The 19,278-nt window shown below is 37.5% G+C and overlaps 1 protein-coding gene across 1 annotated transcript in view; it reads left to right on the top strand.

Moving 5' to 3' along the window:
* Positions 1-19,278, top strand: part of Slc13a1 (solute carrier family 13 member 1) — an 85,983-nt gene that overhangs the window by 50,768 nt on the left and 15,937 nt on the right. Inside the window, exons 8-12 of the mRNA XM_040728655.1 lie at positions 8,661-8,780; positions 13,052-13,150; positions 13,645-13,746; positions 16,563-16,669; positions 18,183-18,292. Of these exons, the coding sequence (XP_040584589.1) occupies positions 8,661-8,780; positions 13,052-13,150; positions 13,645-13,746; positions 16,563-16,669; positions 18,183-18,292 (538 nt within the window). The remainder of the gene's footprint in view (positions 1-8,660; positions 8,781-13,051; positions 13,151-13,644; positions 13,747-16,562; positions 16,670-18,182; positions 18,293-19,278) is intronic.

Below are 19,278 nucleotides of genomic sequence, written 5' to 3' on the forward strand. Positions count from 1 at the left end.
GTCCAATAATGAAATCCTACTTCTGAGATGTCACTATAGAACCAGAAAGTCATTATAATTAATTGTGAGAGTCTGAGGTTAAAGAGGGGTTAAGGCAACTCTGGTGATATCTGGTTAAAAAGTGGTGTCATGAACTTCTAGAAACGAAAGGAAGATTCACTGTAGAAATTAACAAACTTAATCTGGGCAGACTGGCATGGCCTACTGAGAACCTATACACAAAGAGATCTGCAGCAGGTTTTGTAAGTGAATTCTATGAGGTGAATATAAGTCAAGCAGTATATCTGTAAGAGTAGAGATTAAATTCTTGAACATGGAAATAGCCACAAAGACATAAAACAGTTAAAAGAATACAAATATGAATATACTTCCAGGAAATACTGTCAATAAGAAAGGTGAAGGAAGTAAATTAAAGTAGGACATGGTTTTCTGAGTATCAGAAGTGAAGTACACCTTCAGAGGATAAGGTGGAACAGGGGCTCCAGAAGAGACAGAGGAGCAAGAAGATGGCCAAGAAACGCCAGCATTCCCCTTGATGTTCTGGAAGATGGCAGGTTGAACAGAGAAGTCTATGGTGTACACCATTCACACAAATAAGAGTGGAATAAGTGCACAATAGGGAGGGGAAGATGAAAGTAGAAAAAGACAAGAATAAATTTCAGCTTGGCTAAAACCTAGGGGGGAATTCTTGTAGAACAAAGATAAGAGGTCAGTCTGGTTTTAACACCTGAAAGAAATAGAGACTCATGGAAAAGGGAAGTTGAGGAAAGAAGTAAGGAGACAGATATGAGACAAGCATTGTGTGAGATCCACTATATCAAGACATTCATGGACTCCATAAAGTCCTGATAGTTTCTGAAGCTTGTCCTAACAATGGAATGATCTTCATATCAAGATAAACTTGTGGAGGGAACTATATTGTTGACAATAATTGTTATTTTATAGTGGTACGAAGGTTTTGATGCATTATTAACACAAAATAAATATGACAGCTATCAGTCAAGAAAGAACTATCGAAATAGAAAATGGAATTTTATCCCAAGTAAAATGATGTAGCTTGATTTTTTTTGGTATTTCAAGACAGGCTTTATCTGTGGCTTTGGAGGCTGCCCTGGAACTAGCTCTTGTAGATCAGGCTGGTCTCGAACTCACAGATAATCATAATTTAAATTATGCCACAGTTAGTCCATTCATGTTTCACAGCAGCATGGGATACAAAGGTAGTTATTTTTGTATATATTGTATGTCTATATTTTGTATGAATATCATGGTGTAATAAAACTTTGTGCCCTCCAATCTCTATCTTCATGTGAAGTCAAATAACTATGTGACTAAATGGATGGCTTGAATAAATGAACTACTGATGGGAAAAAAAAAAACATAGCTACTTTCTTTATTGAAAGAGTCAAGGCAAAAGTGAGAATTTTTAGATTATAATTGGTTGCTGACAGCTATTCTGCAGAAAATGAAACTATGGCCAAAGGGTGGACTGATATTCTAAGGTTCATGGGCCAAGGGATAGTAAAGAAAATTCATTTGTACTTGCCTTGGTTTCAAAGCTTACCTGGCTACCTTATTGTTTTTGCTAATCAGAGGTGAAGAAAGTAAATTTATCCTTACCAATACAGTATTAATTCCCTTCAACAACTGCCATGCCCCTCACTTTAGAGCAGCATTAATCTCTTAGAACACATTCCCTGACAACTATCAGAGAAGAAATGTGGGGACCAGAAAAATACCTATGCAGGTAAAGGTGTTTGCCACCAAGCCTGGCAACCTGAGTTTAGTCCTTGGGACCCATGTGATAGAAGGTGAAAGCCAACTGCTTAGAATGCTCTGTGACCTCCATGTGTGTTCTGGGACATGAATACACACACACACACACACACACACACGCACACACACAGATCCACATACAAATAGAACCCTCATACATAAATATATAATCAGTTTTCAAATTAAGAATGCAGACATACAGAATTAGGATCATATCTCACTTCAAATTTTATCCATGTCATATATCAGCTTAAGTTCTTTGAACATCAGGGTTATTTTAAATTAAATAGGGGAAAATATTATAATTTATTATCATAAAGATTAAAGGTGTACATACATATGTGGTTCTGCATAGAGCCTGGGGATGGCAGCATTGTCAACCATTCTGGTTTGTTGCCACATTGTGCTCCTCTCTCTCTCTCTCTCTCTCTCTCTCTCTCTCTCTCTCTCTCTCTCTCTCTCTCTCTCTCTCTCCTCTCTCTCTCTCTCTTTCTCTCTCTCTCTCCATTCTTTGAGATTTTCAAACACCTTTTTTTTTTACCATATTCATACTCCTTTCCCAACGTCGCCATATCTACCTGGCACTTCCTTGCCCACTCAATTTGTTGCCCTTTAAGCTTTTCCTTACCAAGGCCAGTTTGTGCTGCCCAAATATTCTTGGATGTGTGATCAAGCATGGTTAACTTCTCAGGGGCTACACTCCTGGAAAATTGAGCCTTCTCTCCCAGCAGTTGGTAATTGGCAATAGCTCCCCAGCTAGGCATGGGACTCCATGCCCACTCCCCTCTTCATGCTGGGATCTAGTTTGGTTTGGACTTGCACAGGTCTCATGCATGCTGTCATACTGCTGTGTGTTCATATGTGCACCCTTGTTCTTGCTGTTAGAAATTATGCCTGGCTTATGAAAACAAAAAGCAGTCAACACTTTTAAACTTCTATTAAAAATAAGCATCTCTTAGAGTCCTCTAATTCAAAGCTGAGAATTAACTTTGTCTTGTACAATTGAAAATGTTCTAAGTCAAAAGGATTATAATAAAAAAGGATTACAATTGGTATAGACATAAACTCATTAAGACTGTTAATGATCCAAATCTTTAACAAGGCTGCAGATTTCCATAAATGCATCCTTTCTTTTAAGGCTGTTTCTGTACCTCAAAGTTATTCATCTTGTTCGTTAAATTTATTCATCTTGTTCATAGTTGGTCATAAGAATGGCAATAAAAATGGTATCTTATTCACTGTCAACATTTCAGGATATATAAGCTTTAGGTCCAAGCATGTCTTCTTTAAATGAAAAATTCTGAAGCTGTTTTAAATGCCCTTAAAACAAAAAATATTTTATGCCATCTTATGGATATTCTGTGATATACACAGAACTTTCAAGTTTTAGCTAGGGCCCGCAGTTGAAGATGCAGGGGATTAGTGATAAATGGTTTTACGTTAAAACTTCTCCGGGGTTGAAAATCCCACTTGACTACACACTCTATAACCTTAAATAATACACTTAATCCCTGAGACTTTGGGCTTTCCCATGTGAAATAGAAGTATAATGCCATATTCAGGGGATTTCATTAGAATTGAAAGTCTTAGCCTGTGTGCTCATTCCTGCACCTTATCCTGACCCCTCCAATCAAGGCGAACCTAAGCATACACTGCAACTCGGCTCCACATCTAAATCCCCATTTCATCCTCAACTTATCATCCTTCCCTGGCTCAGAATCCCACCTATGTGCTAATGGCTATCTATTTTATATCTATATGTCTGCCCCCTCCTCTTAACTCTAGACTCATGTATATAGGGGTCTATCAAACATTATCACTTAGAAAACTAAAGAAGGGTATATCAAGTCATTCTAAATCACTCTCTTCATGACCTGTTTTTCAGCCAACCTGCCTCTCAGATTCCACCATCTTAACATATAGCACATTTACTCCATATCTATGGAAAGACTTCTCATGTTCATGGATTGGTACAGTTAATATGGTGAAAATGGCCATCTTGCCAAAAGTAATCTGTTTATTCAATATAATTCTCATGAAAATTCCAATGGAATAGTGGCATACAACTGAGGACCCAGACAAAAGTCCACCCACCTACAAACACCAGATTCTTGACAAAGACACCAAAAAAAAAATACACATTTGAGAAAAGAATGATCCTTTAAAACATTTTAAATTAAAATGTGTAATTACATCAGTTTCTCCCTTCCTTTCCTCCCTCCAAACCTTCTCATGTACCCCCTCAAATTTATGGCCTCTATTTCTTTAATTATTTATACATAATATATAGATGCATTGATATATATGTATATAAATGCAACATGTTCAGTCAATATAATGTTACTTGTATGCATATTATTTCAGGGCTGACCATGTATTGGATAACCAATTGGAGGCTCTCTCCTGGGAAAGACATTTTAGTGGCATGCATACCTTGGAGGTAACCAATAGCTCTCTACTTGGACTTGAGGCCCACTACACAAGAGGGGAGTCATGCCTGGTACTGCAAACTTATCCCACTTCTCAGGGTTAGTGAAGTCATGGATCTTGGAGAAGAAGCTACAATGGCCACTTTACTAATTCAGCATAATTCCTAATTATATTACAAATACTTATCCTCATACCCACAGGTGAGACACCACCTTTCACAAGTACTGCTGGGAAAACTGGATAGTGATTGATATTCAGACAAATGAAATTTGATCATACCCTCTTCAATGTGTCCATTTATGTAAGAAAATCAATTTATAAATGGATAAAACCTCTAGCTTTCCTTTTATCTTTACCACCACCACCAACTAAAACTTTAAATTGACACTTTAAAAATTTCATATATTATATTCCTATATTATAGATAATGTTATGTATAATATATTGTAGTTATATGTATTGAAAATCATTTATATATTACCAGCTTACCCACTTAATGCTTGTACTCCATACTTTCATGTGAGTTTCTTCAACACTTGGACCCTATCATGTTCATTTATCCTTGTACCAATGAGACCTAGGAAAATACCTACCACTAATACTAATGTTTAGACATAGCTATACATTCCACAGTGTGGGGTAAAAATAAAAGAATTTTACCAGGACTGAATTTTTAGCATAATTCATAATAGAAAAAAATGGGTGGTTATTTTGGATATAAATTTTCATTCATTAAATTATGAAATATGAAGAGCCATAGGAAATGAATGCTACAGGAAAATAAATTTTTATAGTATACTATTTGGAATATTCATTCTAGGTATCTGCTACAGTGATATTTATAGGGCCATATTCCAATATAATTATTTATAGCGTTCTTTACTACTCAAGAAAAAAGATAACCGCAAAAAATTTAGCTTTTCAGGGTTCCATTGCTTTGTTCTAGATGAACTATACTCCAGGCAAAATTTGTGGAAATCTTCTTTTCAGTCAAATATGCTCTATAGAAGCCTGTACAATTGGAAGAGGAAACAATGCAGCCTCATTTCAAGGTGTAATGCTAAATGTCAAAAGTGAAGTGAGACTTTGGTCAGCCTTGCTCTGATCCTAATCCATATAGTGCATCCAAGTGCCAAAGGGCTGGACAGAAAAAGAAAGGTTATTCCGTAACCCAAGTTTAATATGACTGATGGAATATGCTGCTTGAACATGTCTTCAGATGTTCTGTTTTCCAACTAAAGGCAACAGAACCTTCTGGACAGGGTAAAACATTTTCTTTTTACCTAGTTCTATATATTTATAGACATTTGAAAAATTATCATTCTCCACTTTCTCATTGTACAAACATAAACCAACCCTTGAATTTCTTCAAGGTGGACAAAATATCAATTATTATTAGGTTGATAACGCTAGCTCCAGAGGTCAGGAGACTCAAGAGTTTTTATAAACTCATAGAAAATGATAGAAAGAAATTACAAGTCGAAAGTTGTGAACACCTAATTATTTTTTGATAAAAGTATAGATTCCTTAGAAGTCATGGGGACAGCACAAGCAAGGTGCCTATGGGTCTTTACATCACTTAGAAGCTGTCTTCAAGAAAAACTGAAGTATGTAACTTTGCTACATACATGCAATATAAGACATTTCGGTTATTCATAAGTTTTATTTAAATGTTTACATGCAATTTATTTTGATCATATTTTCCCTCCCTCAAATGCTCCCAGAAGCTCCTCACCTCCTTACCTACCCAACTTCAAGTTCTTTCTGTCTCTCCAAAACAAGAAAAAATCAAAATAAAGAAAAAAAAAGCCCTAATAATACAAAAAATAAATACCCAAAGAAAACAAAATTTCACAGAAAACAAAAACAAATCCAAAACATGGAGTCTGTGTTGGCCAACTACTTCTAGGCCTGGGGCCACTCTGTGGTGTGGCTGACAGTCCATTGGGAAAAACTGATTTTCCCTTTCCCAGCAAATAGCTTCTTTGTTAGTGGTGGACCTCTGTGTCTGCCTGAAACAGAATGGCCAAGATCAAAATGTATATGAATTTTTCTATTATTGAAAATAGATTTTTTATCCAATATATTCTAATTATGGTTTCCTCTCCCCCAAGTCCTCCCAGCTCCTCCAGATCCACACCCTTTCTGTCTCTCATGGGCATATAAGAAATAAAAACAAAATAAGATAAAAGAAAAACAAATAAATTAGAATAAAACAAACAAAAATAGAAGAATACGAGTCTAAGAAAAAGCATGAAGAACACATATAGAGAGACGCAGATATTTGCATACATAGGCATGCCATAAAAACACAAAACTAGAGGCCATAATATATATTCAAAGTACCTATAAGGTTTAAAAAAGAAAGAAAAAGTCCCAACACAACACTATGAGACAAAGACCCTCCAAAGATGCCTTTGAGTTTGTTTTATGTTGGCCATCTACTGTTAGAGCCTACTTTTAAGAGTGGTTTATTTCTTCAGTGAGACTTTCTTGGAGAACACTTATTTCTCATTTTCAAGTGGTATTAGTGGAGCTGAATTCTGGGTTAGGGAAAGAAACATTTTTTCAGTTCCCCTCTCAGCTCTTAAGTCCCATCTGGTACTGACCCAGGTAGACCCTGGGCATGCTGCCTCAATCTCTTTGAATTCATATGTGTGTCAGTGATGCTGTCTTTCGAATGCCTGGTATCCTTGGTGTCCTCTTTCACTTCTGGCTCTTACACTCTTTCTGCCAAAGGGGTCCCATGAGAACCCACAAACAACCCAGGCTGTTGCCAAGGCCTATGGTTGCTCTCCACAAATTGATAGGAAGGCCCCATTGCTGAAGACAACACATACACAACTCACTGAACAAAGAGAAGTTGAGCTGGTGCCTACACAGAGCCTTCACTCCTACGACTAGTGGTCATGCTACTGGAAGGTACTCTGCATTCTACCAAAGGAGAAAGGTAAACATTAACACAGCTACAAACCCTTCAATCCACAGTGATAACCTATCTGCAAGATAAGTTGGCACAATAGTGGCACAAAATTTGTGGGAGCAACCAACCTAGATCTGACTTTATTTAAGGCCCAGGCCATGAGATGGAACCCACACCTGACATTGTTTAGGTGACCAAAAACCGAAGACTAGATAGTCCAGGGGCCTAGAGTAAAGCCAAATGCCATGGCTCTACTAAAGGAACACAGAAATAAAATGACTCTGAGCAACATTCTGCTATATTCATAGTTTAGTGCCTTGTTCGGCTATCATCAGTAGCTCACTCCTTCAGCAGATGGGAAGAAATACAGAGACCCACAGCCAGACAGTTTGCAGAAAGTGAGGCACTTTGGAACATTCTGTGCTAAATGGGATGTCTACATTAATATTCACTTGATTTTTTAAAAATTTATGGCCTTACTATGCGACATAGATGGGCCCGGAACTTGCATCTTCCTATTGCAGCTCCTCAAGTGCTAACTTCTGAGCAGGCCTCTAGGACTTGCTGTACAATTTCTTAAGCAACAAAAGGCAAACTCTTACTTAAATATGTTGTATGTCTTTTCCTGAGGAGATCTGAACAAATGTCTATTCACCCTAGATAGGGTACCCAGAAAAAGTCAAATAAACTATTCTATGAAAGCTCCAATTGGAGGTGCATATTGGAGTTACTTACAGAAAATTGCTTGAGTGGTGACATACAGGAATTTGGATTGGTCAATGGCAGCTGAACCACTAAAAAGCTCACTCTAGCATAAGTGATGACTCTGAAATGCTACAACTCCAGAGATCTCTACTGGACTTCCATGCAGCTCATCGGGTCCCAGAACCTCTTCCTGGCAATGGTTTCCTGATTACAACCTTGGAGAATGGCTTTATGGCTTAGTTTCAGCTTCCCGAACGTGTGTGATTTGTTTACTTCTTTAGTCTGTGAACTTCACTCCTCCCTCCAGAAGTTATGCTTCAATTTTGAGGAAATTGCTATAGAATAAAATATAACAAAAATTGAAAATCTTTGTTTTCCAAAAGCTATCAATATTTTGTCATTTCAAAGAGTACTGAAAAAAAAGGCTGTCGATTTTTTTGTGTATATTTAGATTTCCAACTCTTTTGTTATCACATCAAGGACAAATTTATCAAAACCAATTATTTATTTAGTATTTAGGTCATATTTTAAAGTAATGAATGTAAGATCACTAGAGATTGATTAATAATAATAATATAAATAATAATAATAAAAAGTAAACATAGCTCTCCTACTTTGGTGGGGTACAGTACAATTATGTAGTTACAGAATGAGGGCAGGAGACAGAAAGGAATGCTAGTTAGTATACACACTATGAGTGCACTCCAGGGCAACCTTCCCTTCCCGGAGCACAAGAATGCTGTAGACTGTTGCTCCTCCCTTCATGACTGTTAGTGAAGGCTCCTCATATCTCTTCTCCCTAACCTAGCTTCCTCTTTTCCCATAGACGTTACCCTGATTGTCGTTGCCTCAACTTCGGGTCCTGGTTTTTGTTTTCCTTCCCAGTTGCGATAATCCTTCTACTCTTGTCCTGGATCTGGCTTCAGTGGCTTTTCTTGGGATTCAAGTAAGTAGATATTTTACTTTAATGTGACAAAGATATCTATGTCCCGTGCTTTAAGCTCTATATCCAGTGCTCCCTCTCCCTTATGCTACACAAACCATGTTTCCACACTTTTCATACTTACTTAAAGATTTAAGATACATGGACATATTTTTAGGATAGGCTGGAATAATTTAAGCAGGGTGGTCTTTGACTCTTAAACCAGTGATAAAGTAACTGCTCAAAAGGCATAAGGAACTGATTACATCGTGGTCCCAATCCAACTGTCACAGTAGAGTAGTGAGAAGCCATGGCTTGTGCTTTTTGTAGGATGAATGCCCTTAGATTATCGAGTTACTTTCATCTATTAACATGCAGGTTTTCCTGCTTCATGCTAGCTCCAAAGTTAATAAAACCTTCAAAATGAAAAGTAACATAGAGTCCCTGCGGGGAGCTATTGGACTAGTAATTAGGAGAAGTGAGGTGTCTTTATCAACTATCTATTGCTGTGAAGAGATACCATGACCATGGCAACTCTTATGAAAGAAAGCATTTAACTGGGCACTTGCTTATAGTTTCAGAGGTTAGTCCATTGTCATGCATAGTGCTAGAGAAGTAGCTTAGAGTTACTTCCTATTCTGTAAGCCAAGAGATGATAGATAGATAGATGATTGATAGATAGATGATAGATAAAAGAGGGAGGGAGGGAGAGAGAGAGAGAGAGAGAGAGAGAGAGAGAGAGAGAGAGAGAGAGAGAGAGAGAGAGAGATATTGGGCATAGTTTAGGATTTTGAAATCTCAAAGTCCACCACAGTGACATGTTTCCTAAAATAAAGTCACACCTCCTAATCTTTCAAATCCTTTCGAGGAGTTCTTCTCCCTGGCAACTAAGTATTCAAAGATATGAACTTATAGTGGCTATGATAGTTTGAATGTAATTGACCCACATAAACACATAGGGACTGTCAGTATTAGGAGGTGTGTCTTTGTTGGAGTTGATATAACCTTGTTGCAGGAAGTGGGTCACTGTGGAGGCAGGCTTTGAGGTTTCCTATGCTCAAGATAACTCTCAGTATCAGTCCATTTCCTGTTGTCTTCTGATCAAGATGCAGCTGGAACCCTTTCTTCCTGCACCACTATGTTCCCTGCTGTAATGATAATGTACTTCAAGCAAATGTTTTCATTTATAATAGCTGCTATGGTCATGGTATCTCTTCACAGAAATAGAAACCCTATCTAAGACAGGGTCATGATTATTCAAACCACAAGCAGTAACCCCAGCTTCTCACGGGACAGATAAGTAATCTCAGCGCCTCCCACCATAAAGAATGGGATACGATCATGTCCTGCACTAGAGCGTCAACATTTATAGTCCAAATTGAACACACAGCAAGGAAAGTAAGATATGCTAATCAATAAAGAACAACAAATGCCACTAAAATGTCAAATTCCAAATTTCAAGAGAATTCCAGGATACTGCTTTTCTAGGATGGAAGCAGGTAGTTTGGCAAGTACTCAGTAGTTGTATCACTGATATGACAGCTGCCATGAAAACCGCAAAGGGCTAATCAACACAATCTAAAATACAGCCTGCACTTTGAGCTCTCAGTACTTCATTAGAAATTGGTGGCGCACACCTTTAATCCCAGCACTTGGGAGGCAGAGACAGGTGGATCTCTGTGAGTTTGAGGCCATCCTGGTCTACAAAGTGAGTTCCAGGAAAGCCTCCAAAACAGTACATACCCTGCCTTGAAAAACCAAAAAAAAAAGAAAGAAAGAAATTAGGTACATCATAATTCATGAAAATATTTTCCTGAATAATATTATTTGAAATTCATTTTTATAGTTTAAATGATCTCACAGACCAATGAGTCAAGTAGCATGCTATTCTCTAAGATAGCTAAGGTGAACTCAGCCACTAGGATTTCTTTTGAAAATTGACACAGTACAGTGGGTTGTGGTGTCTTAGCTGTGGCCATAGTTTCCAGGTCTAGCAAGGTAATGGGTGACATTTTCCCCTCTCTATTTTTCATCTTGTTTTTCTTCCTAACTGCCCAATTGTGCTAGTAGTTGGAAGATAGGACTGATGGTTTTAAAAACGTTCTATCCAGATTGTGGGAGCAGCATGTGGCAGTCTTCCTGCTGAAGCAAATGTGTGGAATGTCACTGACTTCAGCAGGTGGCCTTCATTGTGACAGGCCAGCTGCATACTAAGCGCCCCGCCCTGGAAATCCACGCCTTTGGGGCCTGATTCAATTGTATAGGTAGTACGATTGGAATCAGAGAGAACAATCCCAGGAGTGGACAGGGACACACTATCCAGTGACTAGCCCACTGCTGTTTTTCATTCTTTGTTGCTACTTATAATGACTTTAAACAAATACATACACAACTTCCATATTATTTTAATACAGCATATCACTGAGAATAAAAATATTAAGATGATAAAGAGCAGAAATATTAGAATATGCTTCCAACAAGGAACCGAAAAATCCCCCAGAAATGCACTCATTAAGCCAAGTCCAGAAATCCTGATCAATGTTGCATTTAAATGGTCCTCTTGCTGCCCAGGACTGGTTAGACATGGCAGTTTCATGTTCCAGTTAATTTTCAGTCCCTTTTTTAGTTTGCCAGAGTGTTTACCTCTAAAGGCTCTGGACTGACAAGCAGAAATTAGCTGCCACTCCCCTGACAGGCTACCATACATTCTGATTAGTGTTGTGGCTGTTAGCACAGTTAACTCACTCGTTATAAACAACCCCAACATACAAGAAGCTCATCTGTCAGTCTTCTGCATTTATTTCTTTGGGGAGGTAGACATACCCTCATATGCTTCATCAGTTCCCTTGTTCAATATTAACCTGCATTTGCAGCAAAGCAAATTGGGCTTGATCTTACTGTTTACCATCTGCAGCAGAACAGACAAAGGATTCATGAAGCAGTGTAGAGGGCAGAAAAGATGTTCTAAGGGAAAGTTTTATTTTTGACTATTGTTGTCTCTTCTACAGATAGTTCTCAGGGCAGTCCTCAGATTTGCCTTTTTTGTTTGTTTTTGTTTTTTTTTGAATGATAGTATTTATGTTTTGATTAGGGATAAAAATTTGAGATTGGCATCAAAAACTTAATTGAAACAAAAATTTCATTAGTCCTTCTCTGTTCATAAATGAAACAATATAACTATATCCAACTGATTTCAGTCAGAGGTTATTGTGTTTGCGTGAGGATAACTGTGAATGTTTAGGATGGATGGCTTAAGAATCACAGAAATTCTGTACACCCAGGCACTTGAAAGGCAAAGGCAGGCAGATCTCTACGAGTTCGTCAGCCTTGTCTACATAATGAGTTCCAGGACAGCAGCACTATGTAGAAAGACCATGTCTTAGATAAACAAACAGACAAGCAACAACAGCAAAAGAAACCAAGGAATTCTGTTCCTTCAAAATGGAAACATAGAACAATGTTGTATAGCAGAATCATATGAAAAAGTGATGACCAGGCAATATCTATGTTGGTAATTACTTTCTCTCTGTTCCATCTTTGTCCTCACTCTCTCCTAAACTATAACTTTACAGAAGCTTGTTTCTGTGTTTACTGCACACACATAAGGACCTAACTGTGCTAGTCACCATCATTCCAAGAGGCAATCCCTAAGAATCTATTTCCTCATTAGACTCTTCCTCCAGAAGGATTTTTAAAAAATTACATCTAGAGTAATTTGGGACCCACCAAAAATGTTCAAATTTTTAAAGACCCTAGAGTTTGAGACAAAAAACAATAAAAATAATGACAATGAGCAGCTAAAGGCAAAAGTGGAGTGGTATTTGGTCCAAAATACATCTGTGTTACTGCCCTATCCCTGTCCTCCATGTCTATACAATGGGATGAAACTTCCATATGTACACTAGCAACTTAGCAACCAAGATGCCCAATAAATATACATTTTAATGCATTATAGTTATCAATTACAGCTATATATGCATAATTTTCATGGTATAGAGACTGATGAAGCTGAGTGGCAAGTGAAAATATGTGTGTAGTACAAAGGACATGTAAAGGGGAGTAGATGGGTAGATATCATAGAAAGCAATGCAAAAATCAGACATCTAGAAGTGAGCGAGCCAGACAATACAGAGAAGATAATAATAGTCAATGGAAGGGGGGCAGGCACAGTGTATGGACCCCAGGCATCAGCAGAGAACCACGTTTATACACTTACTCAGCCTTCACAAAAGTTCTTCCATAAAGAGGGGGGTGGAATAATTTCCTTAACTCTAAAGCTTTCTTATCTTTTCCAGCTTTAAGGAGATGTTCAAATGTGGCAAAACCAAAACACTCAAAGAAAAATCATGTGCTGAGGTGATCAAGCAAGAATATGAAAAACTTGGTCCGATTAGGTAAGATATGCATGAGTACACACACACTCTCTGTCTCTGTCTCTGTCTCTCTCTGTCTCTCTCTCTCTCTCTCTCTCTCTCTCTCTCACACACACACACACACACACACACACATGCACACATATACACACACCACAAGCATGCATGCAAACCCACACAGATAAACACAAGCAGTGAATGTTAAAAAAATCATGAACTTGGCAGCCAGGGAGACACAAGACTTGACTAAGACCACAAACCTAAAAAGCTCAGTGACTGTAAGCCACTAAAGTTAAATAATACCACTGCCCAACTAAAACTTGCTTGGTGAAAAAACAAAACCACACCAAACTTCAGAGACTAAGGAGAAAGGGTCTTTTCTAAGGACCCTGGAACTCTCCAAATAAGAGCACATCGTGTACCCACAGCGGCCATGGCTTGTTAAGATTAGCATTGACAACTGCTCACCAATGTTGAGAAAACTAGAAATGACAGCAGCGGGTTTTTTTCTACAGGTATCAAGAAATCGTGACCTTGGTAATCTTTGTCATAATGGCCTTGCTCTGGTTCAGTCGGGATCCTGGCTTTGTCACTGGCTGGTCGGTCCTGTTTTCAGAGTACGTATTCACCCGAGTCTGTCAGCCCTTCCTGTTCCGTGCTGTGTCTCTGCTAAAGACTTCCTACTACTGTTGAAAAACTGCGTGAGATATTTTGTCCCTTTCTTTGGAAGAAATATTTTTATGTATAATCTCCTGTGATGAGGTATTAAGTATAAGGAGAGAAAGCAAAGACGATGGCCATTATTACCCTGTATAAAAAGGAGGGTCAGACATTTGAGCGGCATGTAGACCAGGGTCTACACTGGTTAGGAGAGGAGCTGTGAGAACCATATAGAACAGGGTCTTAACACTGGTTAGGAGGGGAGCTGTGTGAGCCATAAAGAGCAGGGTCTACACTGGTTAGAAGAGGAGCTGTGAGAGCCATAATGAACAGGGTCTACACTGGCTAGGAGGGGAGCTGTGAGAGCCACCCTGGCAGGACTGTGCATGGGAATCTTCTGTTTATTCTGGACAAGTCACTGCACTCTCACTTCCTTCACCTGGAAGATGGAAATTAAGGAAGCACAGAGAATACTGCTAATTATCTTTCTAATAAAAAACTATGTTCTTGGTCTATTTTTGACCGATATACTCTGGTTTTTAAATCTAGAAGAGTTTTACCTTGGCCTCCGGTCTCACACTCCCAGCAAGAATCCACATTTTTGGGGAGCACAAATCGAAACTGTTTTGAGTCAGAACATAATTTGGCCTGATGGAAGACAGAAACACCATCTTCCCTCAGCCTGACTTTCCTGTTTTCACAGGCATGGCCAATTTTTTTTTAAGGTGCAAAGGAGGAATTCAAATTTCTTAAGACTGCCTTGCCTCAAGCAACACATGAGGTGGGATGGTTTAAAAGAACAGTTTGAGTCTCTTGATTCCTTTAGTCAAAGAGCTTCTCATTTGGAGATGTCCAAAGCAAAAGTATCGTTTATTTATTTAAAACAAGCTATTGTTTAATAGAAGATTGGTTCTTTGTATTTTTCTAATAGGATTTAGAGCAAAATAAATAGCTCCACCTCCCTTTAAAATTGAACCTCCAGTATTATAAAGGCTCTCTCTCTTTCTCTCTCTCTCTCTCTCTCTCTCTCTCTCTCTCTCTCTCTCTCTCTCTGTCTCTCTCTCTGTGTGTGTGTGTGTGTGTGTGTGTGTGTGTGTGTGTGTGTGTTGTCTCATACACACACATGCATTGAGAACTGGATGGAATAATAGCAAATAAAAACTAGGAGAAAGTCCCAATAGAGTGCTCACTAAACCAGCATCTATTCCTTTCTTCCTTATACAAGGATAACGTCATCCAGGAGATGTTTTTGTTTGTGGCAGGAAAACAGTGTTTGGTGTTTGCTGTGAACAGGTGCTGTCATGTAGCATTGTGAGAGACAACAATAGGAAAGGGGAAAGAGGAGAGAGCTTGAAATTATAAATAAAACAATCACAAGGCAAATAAAATCTGTATAGACTTAATATTTGATAGTGCTAAGATACCCCAGTTCATAATGAATTAAAATTCAAAATAAAAATGAAATAATTATAATTTAAAATGCTTTATGAAAATATCAACATTTATATCTTGACTTAACTAAAGTATCTTTTAAAAAAGATGTACTATGTGCAGATTTTAGGCACTTACAGTTTCTAAATCTGGTAAGATACATTAAGATTTATTGCTACCACCTAATGTTTTCATTCCATCTGTTTGAATCTGGACTGATTTCAATATGTCTTTTCATATAAAACAAAATCCGGTTACATGACACCTGGCCCAGTCTGGCAAAAGCTTAGCCAAAAAATTGTAACTAAAATAGAATAATAAGGAAACGATATACTTACAAGTATTGGTCAGATTTTGAGAAATAATTATGCCACTGCAGGTTTTTTTGTCAAGCAGGACAAAAAGCTTGCATTTAAGATATTTTTTTAAAAATGTATCAAATTGAGAAAAATAATGTACTTTGTTAATTATTTAGATTTTTACACATAAACTGCAAGAGTATAGACACTTGTATAGAAAATAAGTAGACTGAGATATAAGATAGAAAAACAAGCTTATGACGTACATATTTCTTCAGGTTACAAAAGTGCACGTAGTTGATACTACTCACTTCTAATTATTTGTGTCTATTTCATTTGTATGATGTCCAGGTACCTCTTACCTGATGAGGCTTCTGGGAACCTGTCTTTTTGCTAGAATGGTCTGGCAGTTCTTAGTCCCATCTGTTCCTGAAATATTCTTAATTTGTATAGGGATCATTTGTGAGCATTTTGTATGCCATTCTGATAATTAATCTTCTTAAGTTTCTAGAGAGCAAAGCATCAAATAGGTTGATTTCTTTTGTATGTATGTTTAGTACCCACTGCAGAAGCAGGTGTTTCATCCTAGAAACCAGATCAATTTGCTTTCACAGTTTATAAAGGAGTTTGAGGGGACACTAGCAACAGCATGTCTTGCTAAATCCAATATAATGACATTATAAATCAATTACATGGGTCTTTGCCAAACTCCAGTAAGTCTTTAAACCTCAATTCTCTGGCATTATAATAAAAGGCAATATTTCTAAGAGAAAATTGGTTAACAAATCTGAAGTTGACCTGAAAATCTGTTGGGTCTCATAAAGTATCATCTATTTATCATTGACAATATAAGAAATGTATTGAATTATTAGGAAAACATTCTGAAATGATTGGTCCCTATAAGTTACATCAATTCCAACTGTCCAGATAAAAAGCCCTGTATTTATTATCATTTATATTTAATGATTTTAACATAATTAATTGGTATCTCATATAAGTTCTTTGTATCATCTTTAATACACACATTTGTTCATATTTTTCAGGTACCCTGGTTATGTTACAGATTCAACTGTTGCTTTAGTTGCAGGACTACTTTTCTTTCTAATTCCAGCTAAGAAATTGACAAAAACTACATCTTCAGGAGAAACTGGTTGAGTATCATTTCTAACACCAAATTTATGGAAAGAGCTTTTAAAGAATTTTAAATTCCATAAGCTTCGGTTAACACATAGAATATTAAAAATGGCCATGTCAGCACAACTTCTATCATCCTGTATCTCACTTATACCCTGAAACCCCTATTCAGCCAGCATTTATTTCCACCTACAGGAAGACTCACTAGAGTTTACAGAAGTGAGAAGTAGATTTCCTTTTATACCCAGGTTCCAGCTCTTCTCTGAGGGATACCATCTCCCTTGCCAAAATCAAAATACTGACTAACAAGGAAAGTAGAATTTAGGTGTCACTTCTTGATGAGACCTCGGCAAAAATGAATTTCATGAGAAAGATTACTTACAATTTCACAGAAGGCCTTGGGAAAAAGACACGAAAAGAAAACAAGTCCCATGTAGACATAACCTAGGGTCACAATTGGAAAAGCTACTCAGTAAGAGCACTCACTGTGCTTGCAACCCATGGACAGAGAAGTGCATATATCTGCAGGAGCTTACTTTTTCCTACATGCATTTCTTACACACAATTCACCCATGCTGGTGCTTTATATTAGTATCAACCTTCAGAGGCTGTATTCTTATGTTCCATACACAGGGCAAATGGGTTATAATAGATTGGAAACACAGCTTCATGTTGACTGCTGACATAAATACCCTGACAACAGAACGGCATAGAAAAGGGATGGCTTATTTGGCTTACAGTCCTGGGGTACAATCCTTTATTGGATAGATATCAAGGTAGGAACTTCAGTCACATCACATCCACAGTCAAGAGCAAAAAGAAACGAGTACATTAATGATTTTGAAACTTCCTATATTCTTATTAAATTCAGAGCTCCCACATCAATGATCAGTCAAGACAGTCCCCCACAAACATATCTAAAGGCTAAGCCAATCAAGATAATTCTTCGTTAAGTCTCCCTTCTCCGCTGATTCTAAGTTGTGTCCACTTGACAGCTGAGTTCAATGCACTGTCCTACAGTAAGAGAAGGAAGATGAGCCAATTAATGAATGACATTACTAATGACTACATCATAAGAATTTAAACATACATCAAATATTATCTGAAGGGTTTGTCCAAGTAGCTTTCTGTATGAGTGTTTCCTGGCACATACATGTATGAACTATTCGGATCCCTTGTGCCTGTAGAGACCAGAAGAGACTGTCAGATCTGGAAGTGAAGTTACAGACAGTTGTGAACCATCACATAGATGGTAGGAATTGAACCCATGTCCTCTGGAAGAGCAGCCAGTGGGCTTGCCTGCTGCATCATCTCTCTAGCACCAAAGTTACAGCATTTTTAATCATTATGATACAATATTCCACCTAAAGTCAGTGGAATCTCAAAGTTGAGGTCAAATCTCTGTATTGAAAATGGTGTCATAATACTGTATGCTTCATATAAAATGACTGCCTATACAGGAGACAGATAAAATTGTCATATTTTCTTATTTTCAACAGTATTTAATTGTAATGTTTTTTGTTTTGCAGTTGCTTTTGATTACTCTGCCCTGATTACTTGGAAAGAATTCCAGTCATTCATGCCCTGGGACATAGCCATTCTTGTTGGTGGAGGCTTTGCCCTGGCAGATGGCTGTCAGGTAATGCTCAGTGTGTAAGATATTTAACAATTAGCTAGGTGGTTGAAAAGAAAAACACAGACACATTCAGGCTTTGGGCATATTCACCTTTATCCTCTCATTTTAATAATGCAGAATTCAAATGGACATGTAGTATCCCACACAGATGAGGTGAGTTCATAGTTCAAGAACTTTTGCAGGCTATAAGCACAAACAATAATGTTACAGTATCTCAGCATGTCAAAGGAAATAATGTGAAGAATATTAAAATTCTTAATCCATGATATTATATTAGAAGAGCAGTTTAGTGAGAGCAAAAACTGAGATTCAAAAACGTGATTCCTCATGGAACATGTTTGTTTGCTTGCTTATATTCTTATGTTGTTTCACATGGAATTTGAGCTGTTCTTGGGTTTCAATTCAATAGGCCATCATTCTGTCATTGTCGAATAATGAGAATGAAAAACAATGCCACAATTAAATATATCTAGTGAATGAAGTTCACTGCCAAGGAGAAATGAAAAGATCATGAGCTAGACAGATGGCCAGTTTATCGATCTAGACACCAGAAGATAGATACAAAGCCAACTTTTATACCTTCTAATAGTTCTGGTCATTGTAGGCTTCTTAGAAAAATTTATCTTCTCTAAAAATTATTGGACATATGTACATACAAGCAACAACGAATAGACTCATATATATATACATATATATACAAAAATAATAGATATGAATAATAAAAGATAATTGAAGAAGAGACCATGAATTTAGTAGGGGAGTCTTGTGAGAAGTTTGGGGAGAGAAGCTTGAGAATGGTGTAAATATAGTATCAATGTCTGAAGCTCCCAAAAAGTATATTTGAAAAGCAAATATTTTTTCCTTCTTTCTGACTACAAACCACTTACTCGTGCATTTTATAGCCTTCTATTAAATATCCAGAGTGATCTGCATCCATTTCAATTCTCAGTCACAAACAGGAGAATGACAAGGGAGGAGTTGTGGCAAGT

The sequence above is a fragment of the Mesocricetus auratus genome, unplaced genomic scaffold (genome assembly GCF_017639785.1).
Source record: "Mesocricetus auratus isolate SY011 unplaced genomic scaffold, BCM_Maur_2.0 Super-Scaffold_100019, whole genome shotgun sequence".
Lineage (NCBI taxonomy): Eukaryota > Metazoa > Chordata > Mammalia > Rodentia > Cricetidae > Mesocricetus > Mesocricetus auratus.